We start from the raw sequence: 27,654 nt of genomic DNA, 5'->3' as shown, positions 1-27,654 counted from the left end.
ATGTTCTTTCTATGTAGCCCTAGCTGGCCCGGAACTCACTGCATGCTCCCAGCTTGTAGCCACTTGGCCATTCCAATAAGAGAGCCCAGTGGGAATATAGAGACTAGCTATGGCTTTGGGTTTTGTAAACACAGGAGGAAAGTGCACACTGAAGAAGCAGAATACTCCCAAGAAATAATCAGCTCATGGAGACAACGGGGAGAAAACATGTGTACTGGAAAAAGCAAGCACTCTACCATGAAAGGGACAGCATTTGGATGTGCATAGCAGGTGGATTTCACAAAGACCCCCGTGGCCCTCCTCCTGCAGTTCGTACAGCTGCTTATTGCTCTGTCCTGGCTCGTACAAAATTAGGATGTCATACTCATCATAATTTGTGACTTTCAAGACTAGGTGATGAAAGACATTTGGCTTCTGCTTTACCTCACTAATCATTCATTCTTGATGAAGCTGGCCACCGTGTCGTGAGATCACCTAAGCAGCTCCAAGGAATGAAGAGTTTCACTACATTGCGTTTCTGGTTATATGTCATTGGAGTTAACCTCGATGTCAACTTTTGAGAAATTGCTGAGTATAAATGTGCTAATTGCATAACACAAAATCCAGGGTTTTTCAAAATATGAAAGAACACATAAAGAATGTAGAAGAACAGAGCTGCCAATCTGAAGAAGTTGAATCTTGATACAGTTCTTCGTCACAAATGGAATATGACAAATACCATCATGTAAACAAAATTTACAAAACATTATGCATTTTGAAAGAACATATTAAAGTGAAAAGATAAACATAAATATATTTAAATGCTCCTTATGGCAAGGAGGCAATGGCTGGGGTAGCAAGATAAAAACAAACCAAGCAAGAAACAGAATTTTAATAGACCTTGAGTGGTAGACTGTGATTAACCGAATCCTTTGTAGTGGAGTTCCATGTGCAGTGTTTTCCCAAAGATAAAAAGAGAAGGCTGGAAAAATAAATCTAGATATTGAAAATCCAGGCATACGAACATGATACAAGATAAGGGTGTCATTTAGTGACACCCTGGACCAACCCGAGAACAGAGAGAGGCCCTTAGACAGAGGTGGGCCATTGTTCCAGGCAGAGAGTGGAGAGACGGACGCAAGCTGCTGTTCAAGAACTGCTTCATTTTGGCTTACATGGTGGGTATCTGCATACTTGCCTAAACAACTCAACGTTAACTCTCCCCTGAATGAGAAAACATTATAGAAAAGAAGTTCAGGAAATAGCCCATTTGGATTTTCAAGGACTTCTTTTGTTGCTTCTCATAACTTGCTGAGCATTTGCCTACAGAGTTCTCTGGCACAATTCTAAGCCAGTTCTTCTGCCTATTGTCTGGAAAGCAGATAGCCAAATACCATGGGAAAACGACTTCATTTTAATTTTTCATAATCTTTTAAATGAGATTTTTGACCTGACATTTAATTTCATTACCATAATGTTAACAACATTTTACATTTTAAAAATAACAATTGAGGCTTTTCAAATACCAACGAAAGATTTAGAAAATCCACTTCTTATTGCATGCCTCCAATATAAACATTGCTCCTATTCTTTGGGTTCTACTCCAAGCTTTACGGATGGGTCTAATGAGCCTCACATATCATTAGTGCAGGAAGGAGAGAAAAAAGATGGCAACATTTCAGTTAATTTTTTTTTACATCATCAGAACAACAGGCTTAGCATTATAATACACTCTAGATGAGTATGAAAAGGAAGTAGTACCTTCAGGGAAGCAAAGCACCTCTAGATGGATAAGAGTCACTATATCACAACACACATACACCCTAGATTTTTTGAGATAAGGTGACAAATAAAAGCTGTGTTTATTTGTGCTGGAGGGATGGCTCAGTAGATAAGAGCTCTCGGTGTTCCTGTAGAGCATTGATTCTCAGCACTCGCATGGTGGTTCACAACTGACTCTGACTCTAGCTCCAGGGTTCTGACACCCTGGTCTGGTCTCCATGGGCAACAGGCACACACATATGGAGGCCAGACAGACAGACTAAATATTCATACACAGAAATTAAAATAAGTAAATAGAGCGTAAAATAAATTGATCACACTTAAGATAAACACTATGATGATTTAATATGCATAGACATAAATTAACACAGCGAAACATACACATCATCTCACATGAGTACGTGTAGGTGAGAACATTTAGGATCTACCCTCTTAAGTTTAAACACAGTTGTTATTTATTATATCCCTGTACTAGTTACCGCAACTAGGTAAAGCCAGGTAATAAAGATGTAACCAGGTATCCCGGTATAGGAAGCAACATTACATCATTTTGGCTAGCTAGACAAAGCCTTTCTAAATGACCTTTAATTTGATTAGTTCTGTAGTTGGGAGACTTCGTCGAGTAACTAAGTATACAAAGTTTGAGAAATGAAACCATAGAGACATAATCAAAATGGAGACTTGAAGGCAAAATGGTTTCTGATATGGTAAAGAATATGGCAGGTGTTAACAGAGGAGCCATAGCTATGTAAGAAGAAAGCAGGTCTCAACAAAGGGGCTACAGAATTTAATCAGGTGACAACATGTTCATTTCATGAGGCTGGTGTCTCAGCAGGCCCAGTCTGTCTAGAGTCCTGGAGAGCTGCTGGTCTTCAGTCTACACTGAAATCCTTAATATTGGCTGCAGCAGCAGGATAGATAAACTTGCCAACAAGAGGGCAAGCCAGGCAAAAAACAGAAGATTCCTTCTTCTATGGCCTTTGAGCTGGTCTGCCCCAGAAAGTCCTGCCCCACTTTATGGTGGGCATTCTGCTTTCGATAATCTGACTGAGAAAATATCTTAGGGGTGTACTCAGCAAGTTGGGTTTAGTTGATTCCAGAGGTAGTTGAGTTGATAATCAAGACCAGCATAGACACGTAGGTCAATTCCACACCTTAGCTTTGGTGAGTAGCACTGTGGTAAACACAGAAAACTAACACCTCCTTGATGAACTGTATTAGTTACTTTCTTGTTACTGTGTTAGAATACCCTGACAAGCAGCTCAGAGGAGAAAAGGTACAGTTCCAGAGGTACAAAGTCTGCAAAGGCTGGAAAGGTCTGGCAGCAGGAGCAGGAATAATCACATTTTCACCCACACACTGAAAGCCAAGAGAGAGAGATCAGAAAGTGGGACAACCTCCAACACAGCCTCCTGTGATGTACTTCCTCCAGCAAAGCTCTGTCTCCTAACGGTCCCATAACCTTCCCCAACAGTGCCAGCAACTAGGGCCAAGTGTTCAAATACATAAACATAGAGAGAGCATTTTCTTGTTTAAACCACAATATACAGTGTTTTCATTTCCTTTATATATATACACCTTACTCAAAATAGGATTGTTGTATTGTAGGCTATACAGTTAATTCTGTGAGGAGGCCATGTACTGCCCATTGTGGCTATACTATCATGAGAAGGCGTGATGGCAGGCTGCATAAGCCCCAGCCTACCTCCTGTTACTTGAAGCCATGCAGGCCGGACCCTCTCACGTTGAAAGCACCTTCCTCCTCCTCCATGTCCCTCACACGTTAGCTGGCTGAACTTGTGTGAAGGGAAATTCTAAAAGTAGTGGTGTTTGACTTTTTCTAGGTTATCTATTCACGAAAGATAGAAAAGCAATGTCAGTTCAAAGAAAAGGTCCCACCCAAGTGTAACTGTGAACCAATGAGTTTAGTTGGGGTTGCTTACAGGGGCAAATTGCAACCCCCTTGAGGCTTAGTCTCACCCCTGGCAGAATGGCCATCAAGCATCTCTGATTGCGGTGAAGAGATCTGACAGCTGAGGTAAGTATGAACACAGACAAGCAGGAAGTCAGAGTGTCTCTTTCCTCTCTCCTTCCTTGCCTTCTTTTGTTTTTCCCCCATCTTTTTTTTCTTTATCCATCTTTGCCCCTTTCTTTTTTTATTGTTTCTGTCTCGTTCTCTTTATTTTATTCTCTCATTCTCTATTGATTTGAGTTCTGATCATGTATGTTCATTAAAATTGTGAAAACTCAACAAGTTGTACATTTATAATATATTAATCTGTTATAAGTATATTATACATTAACAAAAAGTGTAAAATAATATGCAGGTTAGTTCAGGAAATGGGGCTAGAAGCTGAATAACAAGGTCACAGAGAAATAAACTCAAGTGACAGCACATGCCATGAGGATGTGGAGCAAGGGGTACAATCTTCCATTGCTGGTGGGAGGGCAAACTTGCACAACCACTTTGGAAATCAATCTGGTCCTTCCTCAGATAACTGGGAATAGCTCTATCTCAAGACCCAGCTATACTACCCCTGGGCATATACCCAAAAGATTCTCCACCATACAACAAGGACATTTGCTCAGCTATATTCATAGCAGCTTTATTCGTAATAGCCAGCATCTGGAAACAAGCCAGATGTCCTTCAACTGAAGAATGGAAAAAGAAACTGGAACATTTACACAATGGAATGCTAATCAGCTATTAAAAACAAAGAACTCATGAAATTTGCAGGAAAATGGATGGAACTAGAAAATATTATCCTGAGTGAGGTAACCCAGACCCCGAAAGACACAAATGGTATGTACTCATTTATTAGCTACATATTACAGAATAAACACACTACAGTTCACAGACACAAAGAAGCTAAGTAACAAGGCAGACCCAAGGGAGGATGCTGAAATCTCACTCCAAAGGGAAAATAAAATAGACAGCAGAAATGAATAAAGAGAGGGAGCAAAGTAGGAGAGGGAGTGCAGAGAGAAATGAGGGTGGAGACTAGAGCTGGGGAGAGTAGGGCCAGGAGGCTGAGGGGCTTAGAAAGAGAAGAGAGTGGAGGCACCTCTGAGACAAGCTAGAGACAGGGTAGGCTCCTAGGTGGTTATGGGGGTGATTACAGCTAAGATTCCTAGTAGCAGGGATTATGAAGACTTAAGAGACCACCTTCTAACCAGAGAGAACTTCTAGTGGAGGGAGGGGAACACCAATCCACCCACAAAAACTTCGACCCAAAATTTACCCTGCCTACAAGATGTGTAGAGATAAAGATAGAGCAGAGATTGAGGGAATGCCCAACCAATGCCTGGCCCAGCCTGAGATCCACCCCATGGGAGAAAGCCAAGCCATGACACTATTAATGATACTCTGCTATGCTTGCAGACAGGAGCCTACCATAGCTGTCCTCTGAAATGCTCCACTCAGCAGCTGATGGAAATAGATGCCAAGACTCACAGGCAAGTGGAGGGAAGGATAGAAGGACATGAAGAGGACAAGAACTCCACAAGAAGACCAACAGAGTCAACTAAACTGGGCCAAAGGGAGAGCTTACAGAGACGGAAACACCAACCAAGGACCATACATAGACTAAACCTAGGACCCCTACACATATGCACCCAATGGGGAGCTTCATCTTCATGTGGCTCCCCTAGTAATAGGAGCAGGGCCTGTCTCTAATAAGAACTCTGTCACCTGATTTTCTATCACTTTTCCCTGGCAGAGCTGTTTTGCCAGGCCTCAGTGGAAGAGGATGTGCTCAGTCCTGATATGACTTGATGTGCTGGGTGGGAGGGCTCCCCTTTTCTGGGGAGTAGAAAAAGGGGTGGGGAAGAGGAAAGGAGACAGGGAAGGGGGCTATGATCAAGATGTAAAGTGAATGAATAATTTTTATAAAAGGAAAAACGACGCTCTGACAAAATTTTTCTTTATCCATGAGCTACCTTGGTATCCCAACCATTAAGACAGTGGCAAATTTTGCTTGCTCGTAATTCTGTGAGTCATTTTGGGCTGTGTTTAACTGAGAAATTCTTTGGCTGGATGGCTAGGCAGTTTGGCTGGATCTGCATGACCTTGCATGCCTCCTCACTGCATCTGGCAACTGATGCTGACTGTCATCACAGCTTCATTCTCTACATGGTCTCTCTTCATGCTGCCACCACTCTAAGACACTAAGACAGTATGCTGTGGCTCTCTTGGAGCATGGATGGAAAGCTATAGACCATCTTAGCACCAATTTACATCTATCAAAGGCAGTCCTAAGTCTAAGACCCAAAAGGTAATGGGAGCCCTCTGGTAACCTGGCCAGCAGATGTCCGCATAAAACAAGGGCTATTCATTTCCTATGGGGATCAATATTTTGACTCATTGCATCTAGATATATTGGTTTTTCCATGAGCCTAATAGCCAAAGATTTACACAAAACCTCTCAATATTTGTGTTTTATAACTAACTCTCAATGTTAGACAATATTGCATGGTTCCGCATAAACGTATCTGTGGGCGAGGTGTAGCCTGTGGATCTTGCTTACATTCTTTGCACCAGACAGCGTTAATGTAAAATAATAGGAATCCCTGTTCCCTGAACAAATGGTGAAAGGTAGTCTGGCAATGTAACTCCTACCTCATGTAAGAACTTGCTTACATCTGTGAGGCCCTGGGTTCTATTCCCAGGTACTTAAAACAAGTAAAGAAGACTTTCAGAGATTTACTCTTTCTCTCTCTCCAGTCAGTGAAACACGAGTTTGGACTCTTTTTTCTGCCATCAACAATGGCTGTATAATATAAATGTAGATAAAAAAAAAATCTAGTATCTTCTTCCCTCAGTCACCTGTGTCTGCCTTCCTTCCATTTTAGACCCTCCACCTGGAGATCACTGTCATTATTTGATTGCTATGGCTTTCTGCTTTCTGCTACTAGAAACAGGGTAGAAAATTTACAACCAATACAAATTTATTTGCCCACAGTTTTGGAGCCTGGGAAGTCCAGGAGCAAATGTGAACATGGGGTCAGTGTAGACTACCTTAGGATATGGCTGCAGGCTCAGTCAAGACAGGAAGAGAACTGGGTTGAATGTGTTTTGTCTGAACGAGCCCTCTCTTGTTCCTGACCTGCTTTTTGGTAATGGCATCCATCCATTCGCAGTGGCAGAGCCTGATGGCTTAGTCGCTTCTTCAGGAAGGTTCCATCTCTTCACGTTGGTTCAACAGAAATTAAACGTCAATGTAAGCCTGGAGGGAAAACATTCCCATACTTGCAAGTGCAAGGGCTTTGAAAGGGGTGGGGGGAAGGGTAGTCTAGAAAATGTGAACTGCAGAACTGTTGAATGGATGACAATGTGACATGCTGGGAAGAGGCTGAGGGCCAGAAAGTCCCTAATGTTAGCTGTTGTCACTGTGGGTGCTGCTACTAATATTAGCTGTTATCATTGGGATGGTGAATGTGTCTTTGCCTGGTATCCTTAGGGAATGGCACTCTTCACATTCCAGTCTTGGTTGTTCTCCTCATGTGCATTCGGTTGTCTCTTATTCTGGGAAGTGCTATTTTGAGAGTGGAAATAGACCCACACTTTATTTGCTAAGGTTAGCACAGGGAAGTGAGCACCCTAATCTGCCTTGGTCACTGGAGTAACCCCCAGAACCTTGATGGGGTGTTGCTCAATATGTTATCACTGAATGGCACACTCATCCTTTAGAATAAACCTTTAGTTTATTCTAGAAGGATTAGGGTTAGAGTCAGCCGCTGTGTCTTCTTCTCATGGAAGAAGCCTGTGGGTACAGAAAAGGCTATGATTCTGAATTTGGGGGCTCAACATATGTGTATAGAAGGAAATCAGGGACACTCAGACCTGTCTCTATCTCTACCTCAAATCTATTGATTCTGGCTCTAGAAATTCCCACACAGAATGAGAAATAAGCCTCGAACACACACCGCTGATATTGCAATTTTAACGGTATAATGAATGCACATTTCTGTCCTTAAGAAAAGCTAGCCAAGGTACTTTGTACAGAAAGCAGTGGTTCTGGAGCAAAGCTAGATGTGAGTATCGTCAGCTGTGCCCCACGAAAGGCGCGCTCAGGGACACAGCTGTCCTTGATTTCGCAGTCCTCAGAAGACAAACCCAGCCCAGCGTGATGTCTCAGCGGCACAAGTCCAGCTGTGGTTTACGTGTGCTCAGCTGGAGAAGGTCGCTTCAGCCAAGCACATCTCTTTGCAGAACCTAAGCCATGTGGGTCTTGTTCCCAAAGGGATGTGATTACATCCTCCAAACAAATACATTGCAAAATTCTGGGCCTGGGGAGAGGGAAGCCAGATAACTGTGCTGATACAGAAAACAAAAAGTCCCCCGAGTCTGCTGGTCAAGGCGGTCAGCCTGGATCTACTGCAGAAGGACCAGAAAGCCTTTCCCTAGAGACAGAGAACAGTTACTGCTTATGGGGTGTCATGTAGGCACGTAAGGAATGTGTGTGGCATCATTTTAATAAAACTCAATTATCAAAAATAGGAGGTCAGTCTCAACTTGACAAACCTTTAAGCGGAGCCCTGACCACCACCACTTGGCATTTGCTGTGTCAGGGTGAGTGCACTCCAGCTGCAGGACATCAACTTTGCACCAAAAACACTGGTAGACTAGTGTTTTGGGCCCTTTCCATTTCGTGTAACTAATTTCCGCAGAATAGTCAGGAGAAGGACATGATGTTCAACTTCCCAGAATCCAGCAGGGTTTAGGAAAATACACAGCGAAGTACATTTATCTAGGATAAAGTGAAAATACTGTTGCCTAGAGACAGAGGGTAATCAAGTCCGTGGTTTGGTTGGACTGCAATCCAGTTTGACTTTAAAACTTGAAATTTAAGATGATTCAGCAAATTTTCCTGTGTACAATGTTTTATTGCTTTTAAAATTAATAACCGTAAGTGGTTAAAAAAAAAAAAAAGGAAAAGATAAAACGAATCTAAATTAAAGCATGAAAAGTCTGATGCTTTTAGGATTTTGTTTTTGTGGTTGAGACCAGTCCTATGTAGCCCAGACTGGCCTTGACCTCACTATGTAGCTGAGGGAACCCTCTGCTTCCACTTGCCAAGTGCTGGAGCTATGGGCATGTACCTCTTTGCCTGGTTATAATGAATCCTTCCAATCTCAAGTGATAAGAGGGAATGTTCCATGTGTAAATTAAGTTATCATCAGGAATGACATTATGGATACTTCTTGACCTTCACTAGCACCCTCTTCTCCCTCAGATCAGGGCTGAGAAGATGGCTCAGTGGGTAGAGAGCTTGCTTGGAAAGCATGGAGGACCAGAATGCATGTAAAAGTCAGGTGCCAATGGGTAGGCAGAGACAGGTGCATCTTTGGGGCTTGCTAACCAGTCATTGCAGTCAAAATGGAAAGCTCTGGATTCAGAGAGACTCTGTCTAAAAACAAACAAATCCATTAATTAATGAAAAGCAGTGGAGGGCAATAGAATACGTAAGATAGCCTACATGCTCACGCATGGGTTGGTGAGTACACCTGAACACACATACACACACACACACACACACACACACACACACACACTAATTTTCATAGATTTTTATTCCGTGGCAGACCCCCGAGCACCTTTCCCAGCATGTTTCCAGGTTTAAGTTTCCAAGGCTGAGGCTGAGGTCAGATCACTTCAGATCTACAAACTGCCAAGAGTAACTGAGCTCAGACAGACTTTTAAGGAAATGAAAATACATTCATGAACTCAAAATCCCCTTTCCCCTCCTCATTTCATGGAAGTGATGGTATCGAGGGCTGAGAGGATGTGAGGAATCTTCTCCACCGTGACACTGAGCAATCGAAACACTCATATGCCAAGTCTGAGGCAGAGATGCTAAAAGAACAGCAGACTGAATTACAATAGTGATTGTCAGGGACTAAAAGTGTAAGTTAAACATGATTGATTTCAGAACTTTGTTCTACATTTAATGGTTGCGTCTCCCCTCCACCCCAAATTCTTCTGCTGAACACCTAACCTCCACTGTGCTCAGAGATGGTCTCAGGAGCATCATTAATTAGAAGTCATGGCAGTGGCACGTAGGATGGGCCTGACAAGAAACAGCAATTCCATCTTTCTCTCCTTTCCTCCATCTCTCCTCTCTCTCTCTCTCTTTCATCTCTCTCCCTCATCTCTCTCCCTCCCTCCTTTATCTCTGTCTGTCCTCTCTGTCTCTCTCTGTCTCTCCCTCCCTCCCTCTCTCTTTTCCTCTTTTCTCCATCTCCCCTGTCCCCAGTCCCTTGCTTCCCATGAAGGAATGAAGGGGCTACATGGTGACAAGGTGGCCTATGGCAGGCCTGGAAGTGAGTAGGCATGACTAGAATGTGGCCATGCTGGGACTCTGATCTTGGACATCTGTTGTCTAACCCAAGTAGATAAACACCAGGCCCGATTTCTGTTTTCCCAGAAAACTTCCTTGTCATCTAGAAATGGCTTTGACATAGGAGAGAAGTGGCTCACATCCACCTGTAACTCCTGCTCATGAGGGCCTGGTGTCCTCTTCCAGCCTCCACAGGCATGCACAAACATATGTTCCCAGACACATACATATAAATAAAATAATAAGATAAAATAAATCTTTTTTTTTTTTTTTTAAAGTGGAGCTCTGGTTACAGATTGGGTATGGCTATAGGAAGAACTGAAGATTCTTATGGGAAGAAATAGAGGGTAATAAAATGCACTGGGGAAGGATGGGAGCCAGCCAGAGGGGATGGGGGAAGGGCAGTAGGGTAGGAGAACAAATGAGAACCAAGTGTAACGACACATATGCATGAAAATGTCAGGATATAATTTATTACTTTATATACTGACCTAAAATCAATTTAAAAGTAATGTAGACTGTGTGTGTGCACGGATATATGTTTGTATGTGTACATGAGTATATGCATGTATGTGTATATGTGGAAGTGAAGAAATTTTGCTTCCTTTTCGTTCTCACCTTATTTTTGCAACAAGGTCTCTTCCTGAATCCAGATTCTAAGGATTGACTAGACAGTCTGGCCAACAACCCTTGGACTCTCTTGTCTCCTCCCTGCCAGTGCTAGGGTTCCAGACATAGGCCACCCTGCCCACCTTGTCACACAGGTTCCAGGAATCCATACTCAGGACCTCAGGTTCATACAGCAGGCGCTTTCCCAACTGAGCCACATCTCCAGCCTAATCTTCTTTATTCTATATATAGAAAATCAATGCTCTCGATTAGCAAAGGACTTCCCAGCGTGTGTTAATTCATGATATTAATTTGTCCAAGTTCTTACATAAGAAATTAACCGTTCACAATTTGACCACCTACAAACAAAATCATCTTTGAAAAACACTTTAAAAACAGATATTCTGTTTCACGATATGATGTGATGCACAATCAGTCCCCTAAGCTTCTGTGTGACGCATCGTGGGTCAGGATTAAGATCACCCCACTTCAAGGATACTCCATTTGGAGGGAACTGCTCGACCCCACTTGCTACAACAAGCTCTAAGCTTAGTTCAGATCCACAGCAGCCCTCACAGGCCATAACCATTTTCTACTCTTCAGATCTTGAAACAATAGACTTTTTTTTTTTTCTTTTGGACAACAAAGCTTATTACAGAGATTGGCAGAACATCAGCTAAGTACAACAGGTAAACAGGGGCATTTCAGAAGATTATGGTCGATCTGCAATGCTGAACAGATCTGAAATAGTTTCCCAAGGCATAAACTCTTCACATTTTAAAGTCTTTATCAGATATGGTGATGTAATTTCTAGAAGGCAGAAGTGGTGTCCATGTTGTCCTATGCATCCTGGTAGACTGCTAAAGTGTGTAAACAGTTACCTCAGGAGGGTATTCACTGCACTGGATTTCCCAGGAGATCTCTCCACGTAAACCTCTTAGCATCTTATCTCTGAGAAGAGGCAGAAGGAAAGCTTGCGACAGAAACCAGCAGAACGACTCCTGTCCTAAAGCGCAGTGTGGCTGCTCATCGGCTCCCTCCTCTCTGTGATATGTTCACCCCACAAACATTTACTGGCACCTTTTTTTTTTTGCAGTGGGCACTGTTTCAGAGTCTGAAGACAAACTGAGTAATCCATGAAGTCCCTGCCACCTATGGCTTGTAGGTAGAGGCAAATAAACACAGGCCACAGGATTGGAAAGAGCATGAGACAACCCCGTCTGAAGCCTCATGTCCTTAGTCCGGGGAAATAGTGACATGAAGAGAGGCTCACACAGGCTGCAGCTGTTCAGCACACGTCTGTCGGGCAGGCTTACCTCATTACTTCATCCCATGTAAGCCTCAGTTTCCTCATCTATACAATGGAGAAGGGTTAGAGTAAGTGACTTATTAGGGATCTTTGCCAGTTCTTTAGGGTCTTAAGAGAGCATTGTGTGCAAAACAAAGAATCGCTTTGTTGACTGTTTTATAGTTTTAAATAAAACATAAATAATAAATTTAAAACATAAACATAATAAACATAAAAAACAAATCTTTACCTACTCCATGCACACTGAGTATTTTAAATGCAATCTGATCTTTATCTGCACAAAGCGTTTTATTCACAACAACTACAGAATGAAATCATCTCACCATCCTTGGCCATGTAAGAAATAACTTATTTATTCATAAAAACATATTAATTTCCATTGTTGGTTACAAATCCCACCTCGTCTGTGGAATGTTCCCTGGGGTGACATCCTTCCTTGGATGTGACTGTCACTCTGTTACCAACCCATAGCACTGGCTTTGTGGTCCTGTGTCATCTTTTAAATCAGCATATTTGTTCATGAAAACAGGGGTTGGGGGTTGCTTTGAAGTGGACTCCAAAAGGATATTTTGCTCCAGCAATCCCTTTTGCTTACAGTAACGTAGCTATACCACATGCCTGCATCCCAGGCTTCCAGGAACCCACAGACACTCCCAGGATGCAAGAAGAACACTGAAATTTGGTCTACAAGGGACACCATACCATAAGGGAAAGTGGATATCCACATTTCTGACTGGGACAACGTGAATTATTATTGCAGCCTCTTTGGAAGCTGTATTGGAATGTTACTGTATAGTTAACAGTGTAAGCAAAGTAGCTCATCTCTTATAATTACTTTTTCCCCTGAAGAAGATATATTGGAAAACTGAAGGGTAAATAAGGTTAGACTCATGCTCGCTAGCTGAAAGGCATCCTAATGCCTTCGATTCTTTTGGAAGACAAATTACATCCACTGGACCTATTATGGAGAAATTAAACTTTCTTTCTTTTATCAATCCAGTGGCTAAGGAGGACAGTGTTTCTGCAGACTGGGGGAAATCTTGTCCTTTATCTGAACTGTATTCCCACTGACACCTTGGAGGTTCCATCTGTGTTTATCTGGTTGCTATGTATTGACATAAGCTGCACATGTTTACAAATTTTATCTGATGGGCTCAGTGACAAGGACACAGCTGGGCAGTACTTTTGGGAACCAAGGAAAATCCTTCCGCATTGAAGTTTAATGCCTTCCTGTTGTTTAGATACAGTATTGATGTCCTCAGAAGTGCCTAAAGTGGGTAGACAGGCAAAGTCTGTCCTGCCCCTACAGTGACTATAAGAGAACAAAGAACAACTTGTTGGCTTGCTAAAAACCCTCCCATCAGCACCAGGTGGGTAAAGGCATCATCTGGACCCTTGAAGACTCTCAAAGCAGCTCTCCAACATCATTCATTGATAAGCAGTTTCTTAAACAGTGCTGTATGGATGAAAAGCTGAGGGCATGCCTGTGGCTGGGGGCTCCTGCTGCATACATGAACATCAGAGAAGAACAGGAGAGTTCAGGCAACTTTTGGCAACTTGGATCACAGTTACAGGCAGATTCTTGTTAGCAAAGGAAAATGGCTTTTGATCTATATCATAGATTTGGCATCTGTGTTGGGTGTTGCTTGAGTATATGCTAGCAGCAAGAATGTAGCTGATTTTCTCAATGAGAAGCAGGAGAAACAACAAAGCCTTGCTTATGTCCAGTGTCTTTACATCGCTATGACCACTGTCACTCCCAGCCACTCTGAAGAGTCCATGGGTTGGTCACAGGAGTGCCTCAGGCCTGACTTCAGCCATGACGTCCTTAGGAGGTCAGCATATGCAATGTGTCCTTCAGGTCCAAAGTCCTTGAGTTGTGAAGGAGTTTGTCTTAAGTCCAAACCTCCATTGGCACAATGGCTTCTTTGGTTCCAACGGAAGGCAGCAGATTTTCTTCGGATAAGAAATAAAAGGGGAACTGTACCAAGAACCCACGGATCTTTCTCAGTTCTTCCTCAGCTCGGACAGGATCGTCTTTTGCTAAGATGGGCTTGTTTATAAAGTCTCTCAACTGAATTAAATTGTGCACTTCATCATTGGGAAGGCACCGGAACACCTGTTTAAATAATACAAAGTGGAAACTGATGATTTGTTCAAAAGCAAGCACATGTTCTTTATGGAAGCTGTTCGTTCCAACAGGCAAAAGCTTTGCTTTTATGAAACACATTAATTTTATGCCAAAGCACAGACCTAAGGATTGCTGTTTACAGTTGGGTGTAGTGACACAGTCCTGTAATCCTGGCACGCAGGAGCTGAGGTGAGAAAATCATAAGTTTTAGATCAGCCTGAGCTATGCAGTAAGTCCTGATTTCAAACAAGCAACCAATCCAAACAACCCTAGTTGCTGTTTTCATTCGCTAAAAACCTGTTCTATCTGTTTCCATTTTAAAAGGCCACACCTACATTCTTATTCTACTGCTCATCATCCACAGGACAAAGCCAAGCCAGCAGTAAGGAGCACTAGCTTGGAAGGAAAATTTAACTCAATAGCCCTACCTGAATTTCACAGAGTATTCTTGTCTAAGGGGAAAATTACAAGTTCTCTTTTCTCTAAGTTTTCATTTTGAAAGACATACACGTCAAGAAGTTTGCTGTTAACAGTTGTGTTTTATATGTCTAAGACTTTGCTAAATGAAATACAGTGCTTTACCCTTGCAAATTTCAGTAGGTGCGGCATAAAAAAAAAAAAAAAAAAGAACAGGTATCTACAGAATCAACATCATTCCTGCACCTAACAGGCATAATTCCACAGTGTCAAGTGAAGATTTATTTCACTAAAACCAAAATATTTTCTCTCCCCCCAGCCCAATGCTGCGGGTGGAACAGGCTATATGAGGAGGATGTAACGTGCTCTTGTACATAGCCTGCTTGACCATAACCTGGAGTCCTCAGTATGAAATAAGGCAATGTGGATAACTGTTTTCTTTCACCAAGAACTCTGTGGAGAAAGGGGTTTCTGGGAGACCCGAGGGAGGGCACATTCTTATCCAACTTCTTACAAATCTGGTTTTTTCCTATGGTCACCTATTCCACCATCAATCAACACTTAACTCTTTAATAACCATGGGAGGAAAGGAAGGCCTAGAAAGCCAAGCCACCACATACAGGTGTACCACTTAGTACCACTCATCAGCAGCTGAGATAGGTTGAGTAAGGTGTACTCATCTTTGGATCCTACCTGTCTACCTTGTGTTTGTCATTAAACACCCTCAAGGGCTGTTTGGTCATTACCCGTGATGCTTTTGATGAGAGCCCTGATTCCTATGGAAGACATGGTGCCACTATGGCCTCTTCTCAATGATAATTCATATAAACCTTTTGATTTTTTGTTTTGTTTTGTTTTTCAGTGCTAGAGATTGAACCCAGGGCCTTGTGGATGCGAGGCAGGTGCCTGGCCACTAAGCTACATTCTTTGCCTGTTGCTCTTTGTTTTTCAATGTCTACAAAGACATAGTTTTACAGCACAAAGCTATATTGATTCTCTTATACTAATAATACTCTATCTGTATCAATAAACTGGTGATGAGACTGAATGAAAATGGCAGAAGGAGGGATAAGTAAACCTCACCTTATCATAAATGGTAGCATTTCGGGCTGCTGTTGAAACCCAGATCTCCTTGAAGAATTTGTCACTCACAGGATCCTGAATGTCCTCACTTGGGTCAGAAAGATAGCCAAGGACAAGCCTGAAACACAAAAGCCTTCAGTTTGAGTGACTGAGTTAGAAGTTTCCATTGGTAACAGAAGGCAGTTCAATGGCAAGGACAGAGATCTTTTGCAAGGGAAGAGAAAGAAGCCATTAAACCGATTAGAACTTCATTTTTGTTCTAAAAGAATCCTTGTAATGTGGCCCAAGATGGCTAGATGCAAACATTGGCCAGAAGAATTATCTTGCCAAATGCACAGAACTCTGTGACAAGGCAACTGTAATTGTGCCCATTTTACAGATGAGGAAGCTAAAGCAGGAGAGATTATAAACACCCGTTCCAGTCCACACAGCTGATGAGAGCAACGCTGGGACTCCATCGAGGACCCAGGACTCCATGTGAGCCAACCTTCCATTTCACTCTCTGCTTATTCTTTACTCCCTCCCTCCCTTCAGTCCTCCTCTACCCATCCTTTTAGTGTCCTTCCCATCCTTTGGGTCAAGCACTGTGCTCAACTCTTGCATATAGAAATGAGTAAGAAAGACACGGCATCTCTTTACGTAGTTACATTTGGTGAGTAAGACTGAAAATGAAGAACTAATTAGCCCCAGCAAATAAAACTAATTACAGCTGTCACAATAGGATTATGTGTTGACAGGGAGAGGTGGGTGTGGCCAGGGAGGTTTTCTCTTCTCCCACTTGGTTACCAACTCCAGATGTGATAGTTTTTTTTTAATTATTATTTTTCCTTTTATTAAAAATAGGTTGTTTTCTCATATAATATGGGCTGATTACAGTTTCCCTTCCTCTACTCTTCCAAGTCCCTCCTGACCTCCCCTCATCTCTGAATCCACTCCTTTTCTGTCTCCCATTAGAAAAAACAACAACAAAACAAAACAAAAAACAGGCTTCTAAGTGATAACAACCAAACATGACAAAATAAAATGAGAGAAAGCAAACACATGAAACCTGGATGAGGCAGCTGTGATGTTTTAAGATTCAGAACAAGATCAGCTCTGTCAGGCTTTTCGTAGCCCTCTCCTCTGATGCTGCAGGCGAAGCTGGGGAGCCTAGGATGCTCCCACTGGCTTCCTGACTTCTATATTTTTTTGTGTTTATTAGAGCAGCTACAGTATCTTAGGTCATTTTTAAAATTTTCGACAGATCCATTTGTCACTAATAGCACTACGAGAAGGTAGATTATTTGAGAGACCACGTCTTAGCTAGTCTCATATCTAGGTGAGTGTCGGACATAAGAAGTCACAAACTATCATCTGAATTGATAATATAGAATCAAGACACTAGAAACAGCAAGAAATCACCTAGCAAAAATAAGATAGGTTTTAGAAGCCATATTGAAAAAGTATAAAGTCTGGAGAAACACTAGTAATTGAACTAAAATGCAAAATGAGTCCAAAGATGCAGGGATTTGTGGCATTAGCCTGATCTAGCTGCCTTGAGAGGTGTGTGTCAAGGCGCTGTTAAGGCTTGAGCCTGTGGCTCCTAGGGCACTGTGTGCCTTTCGGTTCCTGAGAATCCAAGGCAGTCTCTCAGGCAATGAAGCGCACAGGCCACCTGTGTGTCTCTCAGTGTTCCTTAGAGGTCAGTGAAGCACACAGAACTTGGCTAAACAGTTACTGTTAGATATTAATTTTGCATACCCTGTCTACCTTGCAATGCCATTGTATAATGGCATCCAGCACTGTACTTTGTTTTGATAAGTGTGTACGAAGTCTGATCGCTTGAGATAAACTTGTCTCAGCCTCAGACTTGCTGAGATCTCTGCAATCCGACGGAAAGCCTTCCCATTGACTACATCAGGAGTCCCTCATTCTGTAAGCACGTGGTGGTGCTTACACACAGCTTTTTCCATACGCCTTGTGCATTCAGCGTGCACCAGAACGGCCCACGCTAACCACAGAACGACTGGAACATACAGCAAATAAAGACTGCTTTGGATGTTAAATGAATGAGAGGACAACTCACTGAAGACATCAGACAGAGGGGTGATATGATCCAGCGTATACAGTAAAATACAACCTCTAAAATACAACCATGAATTCCAGACCAGCACCAGCCAGGACTACAGAATGAAAGAGACTATCTAGATAAACAAACAAACAAATGATAAAATAACTGGACAAGGAGACCCATTTTATCCTCATTTTATGTATCACACGCATGCACAGACACATATATACACACACAGTTAAAAACAGACTGTATGGGCAAGGGTTGAAACAGAAACCAATCAGGAGCCCTGGCAGCAACATAGCTAAGATGAGACATTGGCTGTGGTCTGGGAGCTGTGGTTTTACTCATGAGAGTATAGAAGTTGAGAGAAAACTGTTGGTACTGAGGACCACTGACAGATAAGTGTCATTGCCATCTGCCAAGATGGAAAATTCTGTGGGTAAGCTCAGTTAGTGTGCAAAGACTAGGCATTCAGTTGAGCTTGTCAGTCAGTCCCGTCCATCCCTTAAACACACAAGTGGTGTGTTTGGGATGAGAAGTCTTGGCTAGAAATCCAAACCTTCGAACTGCCCTAATTTATGTGCTCATAAGACCGTTTTTGTAAAGAGTTTTCCAGAGGAGGGAGCGTACACAGTGAAGAAGACCCAGTGTGGCCATGGGGAAGCAACACAATCGGCTAGGCTGGAGAAAAGCCAGAGGGCACAGACTCCCATGACCATGTGGGAAAATACGTCAAAGGGAGTTTTGGCAAATTCACATGACTTCTGTGATCTAAATGTGAACTGTCCCCATAGGCTCATATGTACATGATTGCCATGGGTACTTTTGCTTTGGGGACAAAAATTTCCTCTCTCTCTCCCCCACCTGGTGAGGAAAATGATAGAACCAGGCAGCTCATGTGCCTGCTACTTTGCTTTTCTGACCACAATGGACTTGTATCCCTGGAACTAGGGAACTATAAGCTAAAGTAAACCCCCTTCCTTAACCTGCATCTGGTTAGACATTTGTTCAGGAGAATTAGCCAACATGCTTACTGCTGCTTTAACAACATAAACATCATTCAGCTTTTACCCTCTCTGTATTTAAGCAAATGCAGACTGACATCCTTTTTAGTGGCTGCAGACTTTCTGAGAGTGTCCAGTTTATGTAACTAATTATTTTATGATGGGCATTTGTGTAGTTTCAACTTTTTTATTATTATCGCAACGAATGCAGGTTAGACATACTATGTAACATTCGGTGATTTTGTTTCTTATGATCATTAGGAATTCCAGAATGCAAGCTCCTGGGTTAAAGAATATTTGGAATTATTCCAAGAGAGGCTGTGCTGCACCTTCACCCTCCACTTGGAAACATTCAGTCTATTTCACAGGTATTAAAGGCAACTCATTTTCATCTCACTTTGCAACTTTTCTGCTACATAGAATCTCTTTGAAAACAAGCAGAGCTGGCACCAGAGGTACACTAGGATTCTTTAGTTTCATAACCTCAAAAATTCCCTTTCTAATTTAGATAATGTCTTCTTCAGATTACTGGAGAATAACTTTAAAAGAGGACACAAACAAGGATGTTTGCATGCCCCTGGTGGGCTGTTGAGAATTCAACTGCACCAAACCTGAAGGACAGAGGGGCTATGACGATGAATTAATTAGAATAGCACCACTAACTTGGGGCATATATACAGAACGGAAAACTAAGCATAGGTATTCCCATGAGTTTATTCTTGAAAATAAGAGGTGAGATAATGTACCCACCAGTTTATCAGTTAAGGGCTTGTTTGTAGGAAAAAAAAAAAAAACTATTGAATTAAGTTTATATCAGCAATGCTCAGTTCTCCAATATTTCTCCTGTCAGCATTTAACTACCTGAAAATGAAATATGTGAAGAAGTTTGGGTGATCTTTTGAGGATAAGGTTTAAGAGAAAATGACTTCAATTTTATGCCTATGTGTATTTAATATTTAACCACAAAATGTAGGAGGGCCGAAACACTGAAAATAAGTGATATTTCTGTCCATTCTCTTCCACACATCTATCACCTTACATGGTTTTGAGCCTACCTGTGTGGCCAATGGCTTTTGGTGAGTGCTGGCTGTATCCGTAAAGTTGGGATACTTTTCTAGGGCTTACAGGACTGTGGCTCACAGCTGTGGCAGTCACAGCTGGTAGTTGATTCTGGCTCCGTTTAGAATTGATTTCATATTGAAATGTCTCTCAATTTTTTTATTAAAAAATAGCTGAGATGGGGGGAGGAGGGATGGGACTGTAACCAGGATGTAACATGAAGAAAAATAAATAAATAAATGAACAGATAAGTAAATACATGAATGAATGAATTACTAGTCCATATGGAAAATGGCTGTGCTCTCGGCTACAATATTTATCTCTTGAAGCGCTTCTAATAAAGGGATGGAGAACTGACATGTTTTTTTTTTTTTTTTTGTGGTGCTTTTTAATATATTAACTGTATTTGCCATCGGGGTAAAGTTAAAAATCATTGTTTAAAAACAACCGACTTGATCCAAAGATGTCGGATCCCCACGACACAGGCAGCAACAGGACATTTGAGAGGAGTCCCTGTGAGAAGCCAGTATTGACACTGTAGCAGAAGCCAGAGGCCTGGAACCACACCAATGACTCACTTCAATGAACATTTCCAAGGAAGGTGAGTGGACAAGAGGATATATTGTGTGACACACTGCAGCTTCCACTGTGAGATAATTTGTTTCTTTGTGATTGTTTTTGTTGTACTTTTATTTTCTGTTGGGGGGAGAGGTTGCAAGGGTTGAGGGTGAGTATGAAGGGACAGGGAGATCAGCGGGATTGGGGTGCATGATGTGAAATTCACAAAGAATCAGTAAAAAGTTAAAAAAAAACAACTGCCTTTGTAACACAGTGTGAAAATAGTCTTCTTCAGTAAGATGACTCAAAATTATGAAGACATCAATTATTTTTATGTTGCTCTATAAATCTGCTATACTGCCGGTTAAAAAGGAAACCAGGGACATAAGAGTATTTGAGTAAATAGTCCTAAAGTTCATGTGGAAGAGTGACTATTTGGGATAGCCAAGTTTGTTCTAAAAAAAAAAAAAAAAAAAAAAAAAAAAAAAAAAAAAAAAAAAAAAAATAATAATAATAATAATAATAAACTACACTGATGAAGCAGTATGACAAAAAGCAATATTAAAATTTGCACCTGAAAGATTGGAACTGATGTCACACTGGCCTATAAGAAAACAGACTTTCAATATGATGTGATAGAGATGGGAGGAAAGTTAAAATATATGTCAATTGTCAGTGTCATAAAGAGGCTTTCAACATCAGACAAACTTCTGAACGTGGTGGTGCATACTTCTCTTATAAGTGATTGGTACGTGGAAACAGGAGGATCAGAGTTCAAGGTCATCCTCAACTACAAAGTGAGTTCAGGCCAGCCTGGACTACATCCTATCTCAAAAAAAAAAAAAAAAAGGAAAGTATGGTGGCACAGGTCTTTACATATTTCTGTGGGTTCCAGGCTAGCCAAGGCTACACATAGAGAACTTGTCTCAAAAACAAACAAAAGAACAAAAAAATGTTTAAAAACAACCAGGCTGGGTTTGGAGAGATGGCTCAGCAGTTAAGAGCACTGTCTGCTATTCCAAAGGACCAGGGTTCAATTCCCAGCACCCACATGGCAGTTCACAACTGTCTGTAATGCCCATTCCAAGAGATCTGACACCTTCACACTAATGCACATAAAATAAAGATAAATAAATAAATATTTAAAAAACAAACAAACAAAAATCAACCAGGTCAATAGTACTACCTTGACCAATTGAGGAGGAAAAAAAATCAAGAGTTCTTATACCATTTCCTGTATTTAAACATGCTACTCTGTGAGACATGGAGGTGCACACTTCACATCTGACCACCAAAAAGGCCTCTCAGCAAATAGGTAAATGAGAAAAATTAATAAATTTGCTTAATAATACCTGAATAATTTCCCCTAAATACTAATTTTCTCCTAAATAGGAGTAAGATGAAATTGCTCAAACATATTCAACAAAATAAGTAATAATTATAGGTCATCAAGAGAAGGTTAAACATCCCAGAAAAATAGGCAAAGGGAATGAAAAGGCCAGGCAAACTCACAAAAGAACAAACACTCTTGACTAATAACACATTTTTAAAACCTTAAAAAAAAATCACAAAATAATAAAAAAAAATTAGCAAAAAGTTATGTCAAATATGGAGGTCTGTTTTTAAGGAATTATGGCAAACATATATGATGAAGTATGATGCAATCATGAAAATGTTACAGAATAATCGTTACTGACATGAAAAAGCAGGTGTAACATCTAAATAATAAAGACCATTCAGCGGCTCACAGAGTGAAATATTTCCTTGTATATGTTCGAATAGGCAGCCAATGGTTTGATTAGCAGGATACTAATTTAAAATTCTCCCCTGCTAAACAAAACAAATTAACACCACTTTTCTGAAATATCAGTGATTTGAAAGAATTCTCACTGCGCCAAACCATTAGTAATAAAGGCGACAAATATAGCAATAAAAGCTGTTGAAAGGTATTAATATATTTTGAGGCATGGCTCTACTGAGTTCTTTGAGCTGAAAGCAGAGAATGAATGTGTCTGGAATGAAGCTAGGTCTGGCGAGCTGAGTCTGTCAGAATGGAAGGAAGAAGGAAGGCGGTCATCATTTGGCAAAGAGCGCAGTGCCTCGTCCTTGTCCTCTCTGAGCCAGTCTGCAGATGGAGGATCGAAACAACGGTGCCGCGCTCCCACAGGCAGTAGAAAGCGCTCAGTATGTCTCACCATAGAGGCCACGGTTGGGGAACACAGGTCCTTGTGGACAGATCCACACTAAACAAACCTGGAATGTTAGGCAGGCAGGATTGTCTTTTCAACAGGAGAGGTTCAGAGCCACTTTTACTACCCAGCAGGCTGGGACTGGAGGTGGTTAATAACCTGGTGATTTACTCTATCTGTAGGCCCAGGCCACACCAAGTCCCCAGAGGCAGGACCAGAAGCAGCTAATAGTCTAGGTGACCTTTGCGTTATCTGTAGGCTCAGGGACTCCCCTGAGCTCCCACAACCAGAGCTAGTAGAGCTAATGATTGCTATGCCATCCATACAACCAAGACTGCACCAGATTCTCCCATAGGCTCTTCAGAGAGATAATACACATAGCCTATCTCTAGAACCCATCTTCGTGAATGAGGTGTCATGTTCTTTGAGAAAAGTTTGGATGTAATTATACCTCTTGTACACAGGGGATTGTGTTATACCAAGGAACTTTTTTTTGCAAATGCACTGTACTGAAATACACTAACAGTAAACTACTTGGGGATCACACTCTAGAAGTTTCAGAGAACACCGACTAACTAAATCATGTTGAACCAGATTTGCTTCTAGCCTCACTTGGACTGACACACTCCTGACCCTGGAGATCACACAGACCCTAACGGGTCACAAACAAAATGACATCACAGCAAGGACAATTCTAGAATCCTCAACTATGGACCTACTGATAAGGTCTAAAGCTGGAAGGAAGGTCGAGGTGTTGGCAGACCATGCGGGATTAATATATCTGGAAGGGTTTTACCTGTTCCTTCTTTAGTTCTGAGGTAAGGAGCTGGACGGTAGCGAGCAAGGAGCGATCCAATCCAGAAGGATTAGGAAGGATCACTGTTGATGCTAGACTAAAGGAGTTGGGGCCAGTTCAAACCTAGCCAGGGCCAACATCATCATTTAATCCCTTTGGGTCACTCAGTCTTTGCTTCATAGCACTAAATATTCTGTCTGCTTATCTCATGGAAGACCAGGATCTCTCATGTCTGAAGTCCCTTTAAACCCGGGAAATGTAGCATTCACTAAATCCTGAGCGCAGCAAGAACTAGAATACTTTTAGTAATCCTTATTATATCCTTCTAATTTACTTTGCGTGTCTGCACAAGTTCGTGTCATAGTGTATGTGGAGGTCAGAGGACAGCTTGTGGGTCTCTCCTTCCATCATGTGGTCCATATGTCTGAATGACAACTTAAAGACTCTTTCCTTCTGCCTTGTGAGCTGAGGGGATTGAACTCGGGTTATCGTGCTTTCTGGGGAGAGGGCCTTCACATGCTGGCACACCTTGTCTATTCTGATTTTTTAAAGGGAAGTGACTTTTTACAACTTAAGCCAACCATACCTGGATGGTTTGACCTGGCCTGACCTTAACCCAACTACATTTCAAATGGTAGTTTTTGCTATTATACATAAAGATGACAGACATGTGTGTACATTAAAAGTAGCTTTTTCTACTAGCGTATATATCCTCCACTCTGAGAGACACTGTTCCAGATAAGAAGAACCTAGCATGGCACGAGTGAACTAGCATGGCCAAGGGTAAAGGTCACCCTGAGCCCTAGCACCTAATGGGGAACTAATAATAAAATCGTGGCTCTACAGCGCTGACCTGAAGCACTGTAGCCGAAGGCCTTGGGCAAAGCGGCCAGCTTGATATTCTTTTCCATCCATTATTGATGGGACCGTCTCTGTGTCCTGCACTATGACAGCCATTTCACTGTCTCGCTTCCCCAGCAGGCTCCGGTCATTGATGTTGGCAGAACCTAAAAGGAGAAACAGCAGAAATGAACAATCTTCTCCTGACAGCAACTGCTAATGGCAACCTCACTCCAAGCTTCCTAGTTTAGGGGAGGTAGGGTCCTCCTTAGGATTAGCCTGTTGCAACCCGCTTAAACTCTCTAGCCCTTCTATTGAGACCTACTTTAGTTCTTAGCATAACTGGAGCTCCTCTGTTAACACCTGCTGTCACCTTTAGCATATCAGAAGCCATTTTGCCTCCAAGTCTCCATTTTGATTATAAGGCGAAATTTAAGTTCAAGTTCTCAGGCTCCTAGGTGTCTGAGACCAGGATCCAATTCAATAGTTCAATACTTGCTGCTGAGAGTAAAACAATAGATGATAGATGCATGTGCTGTGGCGGGCTGGTGTGAATCTCTGTGGTGGCGGCAGCAGGAGCTTAAAGAACTACCTTCCACAAGACCTGTAGACTGTTGTGGGATCCTGCTCTGCTCTGAGATGGTCCTGTTGATATTCCACCTGACGACTGTTACATCTGTTCTGATCCGTCTTCCAGCTCCCTCTGTTTTAGAGAAATGCCTGAGTGGTGGACAGCAGCGGCACAGTGTGCCGCAGCAGGACTCGTGAATGGCAGGTCTGTTGTAGCCAGAAAGACCTTAGCTTCATCAACTGCATACAGGAGATTAGACACCCAGAAGCTGAGGCCAGTGGGGTTTGGTATTAGAGATGCTTTCTCATCTTGAGCTTATACAGTAAGGAATGTTCAATGCCATGGGTGCTTTCACAGTCATCCGTTAATCTGTAAACTGTGTTCCATCCGTGGCGACAACTCTCCACCTCCCCTGGCAGGGCAGAAGCTTTGATGCCCACTTCCCTCTATTTTGAAATCTCAATTCACCAAGGATGTGACTTGAGAAGAACTAATCTTTTTTATTTTATTTTATTTTTTTTAAAATTTTTTATTACTTACACTTTATTCATTTTGTATCCCCCCATAAGCCCCTCCCTCCTCCCCTGCTGATCCCACCCTCCCTCCCCTTTCTGCATGCATGCCCCTCCCCAAGTCCACTGATAGGGGAGGTTCTTCAGATATGTACTTTGCACTTTTTATTACCTGATTTCTCACAATAGAAAAACAAATACTGTGGTTGATCACAGTAAGGCACACATGCGCACTAATTAGCCATAAGGTTCGGCAGCATTTTCGTCAATGAAAGTATAATTACATGATTCCCCTCTTTCCTTTTCTCTCTCCAACCCTTCCAGTGCACCCTCCCATTGCCCTTTCTCATTTGTATCTGAGCCCCTTCTCTAACCTAAGCCTGCTTTCCTAAGTGTGTGAAAGGAGCTCCTGGTAAGCTCTGGAACTTCACTCCCCTCCTGCTCTGAGGAGGCTGCTCAAGGTCTGGGACCAAGATCACTGTGGCCTGGGAACCAGCCTGGAAACCTCCATGTTGCAGGATATTTGAGCCTATTGTGAACCCCAAAATTGTGAACTGTAAAACCCTGTTTCTCGGGTGTGGGTGAACCCTATCACACACTTTTAATCCAAGAACTTTCTGTTTATTGCAAACTGGTGATTATGCTGTGGTTCACCCAGCCCTACCTAGCACACACCGTTAATCCAGAGCTTTCTGTACACAGGATTTAATAAGGTTAACTCTAGGTGAAGAGGCAGAGTAGGAAACCCACTGGCAAGGGAATAAAGAGTAGGAAGGACTTTGAGTTGAGGGGTATTTAAGAAGGTGTGCAGAAGAAGAAAGGGCTATTAGCTCAAGCTCTGGCTTTAGCTTAGGCTTCAGCTCCTCAGCTCCCCGGCTTTTTGGGCCTTGAGCTAGCAAGCCTTTGGCCTTGGGTTCTTTTGGCCTTTTGTTCCTGGGCTGTCAGCTAAGCTAGTGAGCCTTTTGGGTTTTTTCCATCCTGATCTGAGCTGAGAAGGAAGGTCAGCTGAGTGCTTTCTCTGCCTCTCTGAACTAGCAGGATTTCACCCCAGATCTGGTTCTTGAGTCTTTACTGGTAAAGCAGAACAGTTGGGATTTTTCTTCTTTTAAACAATACCCCCACATATATAACCACTAGGGTCAGACCCTCGCCCATGGCTCCTGACTCCTGAGGGTAGAAGTACACTCCTGGCATTGTGTGCTGAAATCTTAGAGACAGCAGCAAAGTACAGTCTTGCAGGAGCCAATGAAAAAGGCCTATGGAGAATGGAAGATCTCCCAAAAAGATCTCCACCTGATTTCAACCAGACTGTTGAAACAATGGGCCCCAAAGAAATGGGAATTCCCCCCAGAAATCCCATGCTGGAAGAAAGAAAAGACTGCAACCAGACAGGAAGTTGTCTCCTGGAAGGAAATTTCACAAGCTCTAACAACTTGTCAGACCACCTTACAGCATAAGACTGAAGCCAACAATGAGGGGTCAGTGGTGGGCGGGCCCACACCTTGGAGGGCACTGCTTAGATGTTGATAACCTTGGCTTTCTAAACCTCACAGTTTTACTGCAGGATCCTGAAGATGAACATGGGTGGCTTCACCGGGTCTCTCTTGCTTCTTTTCCCAAGATGAGCACATTGAATAAATCTTGGTTGTTTTGGGGTTTTGTTTTTTTTTTTTTTTTTTTTGGTTTGGTTTGGTTTGGTTTGGTTTGATTTGGTTTGGTTTTGCTTTCCACTGTTAAGCTAGCCTTGTTGAGGATGGGTCACTTGAGGCTGTGACCCACACAGTTGATAACATGAAAATCAGAGTTCAGGTCCCTAGAACTCATGTAAATCCTGGGCAGGCATGGAGTTACACCTATAGTCCCGGGCATGGAGTTACACCTAAAGTACACCTATAGTACAAAATAGGCAGAGACAGGATTCCTGAAGCAGGCTGGTTAATTGGGCTCTAGAAAAGCAAAAGACCTTGAAGATATAAGGTGGAAAGTGACAATGGAAGAAAGCCAATCAAGACACCATGTCAGCCTCTGGCTCTCAAGCATGTATATATACATATGCGATCATGAATTCATGCATGTCACACACATGAACTTATTAAATTTAATACTGACAGGGAAATGCTGACAAGTGTAAATGTTACCTCTAGTCTTGCAGTTAAACATTGCTTTGTTCTGAAAATCAAACTCAGAAAAGGAGTTTTGTACCTTAAAAGAAATGAGGAAGGGAAGGAAGGAGGAAGCTGGGGAACACGGAATGTTTACAGGTTCTGGGTGCCTTTTGCAGAACACAGAGCACGGTGAGGAACTTCTGACCTTGCTCAGCATGTGCCCTCAAGAGTTTGCACTGTTGACAGCAAATGTGCGCAGTGATCATGTACTAACTTTCATGGAACTGGGTTCCTTGTTTTTATTAAGTCAGTGCCTTG

General features: G+C 42.2%; 1 protein-coding gene across 6 annotated transcripts in view; it reads right to left on the bottom strand.

The window, feature by feature from the left end:
* Positions 1-12,343: 12,343 nt before the first annotated feature.
* The window catches only part of Pld1 (phospholipase D1), a 194,759-nt gene continuing 179,448 nt past the window's right edge, over positions 12,344-27,654 (bottom strand). For all 6 annotated transcript variants that reach the window (XM_055625940.1, XM_055625944.1, XM_055625943.1 and 3 more), the window contains 3 exons: positions 24,162-24,315; positions 15,650-15,767; positions 12,344-14,137 (listed from right to left, as the gene is read on the bottom strand). In XM_055625940.1, coding sequence (XP_055481915.1) covers positions 13,913-14,137; positions 15,650-15,767; positions 24,162-24,315 — 497 coding nt within the window. In that variant the 3' untranslated portion in view covers positions 12,344-13,912. The remainder of the gene's footprint in view (positions 14,138-15,649; positions 15,768-24,161; positions 24,316-27,654) is intronic.

This window comes from Psammomys obesus, unplaced genomic scaffold, assembly GCF_907164565.1.
Source record: "Psammomys obesus unplaced genomic scaffold, mPsaObe1.curated_primary_1811, whole genome shotgun sequence".
NCBI lineage: Eukaryota > Metazoa > Chordata > Mammalia > Rodentia > Muridae > Psammomys > Psammomys obesus.
The sequence above is the reverse complement of the archived record's forward strand: the minus strand, read 5'-3'. Positions and strand labels throughout refer to the sequence as shown.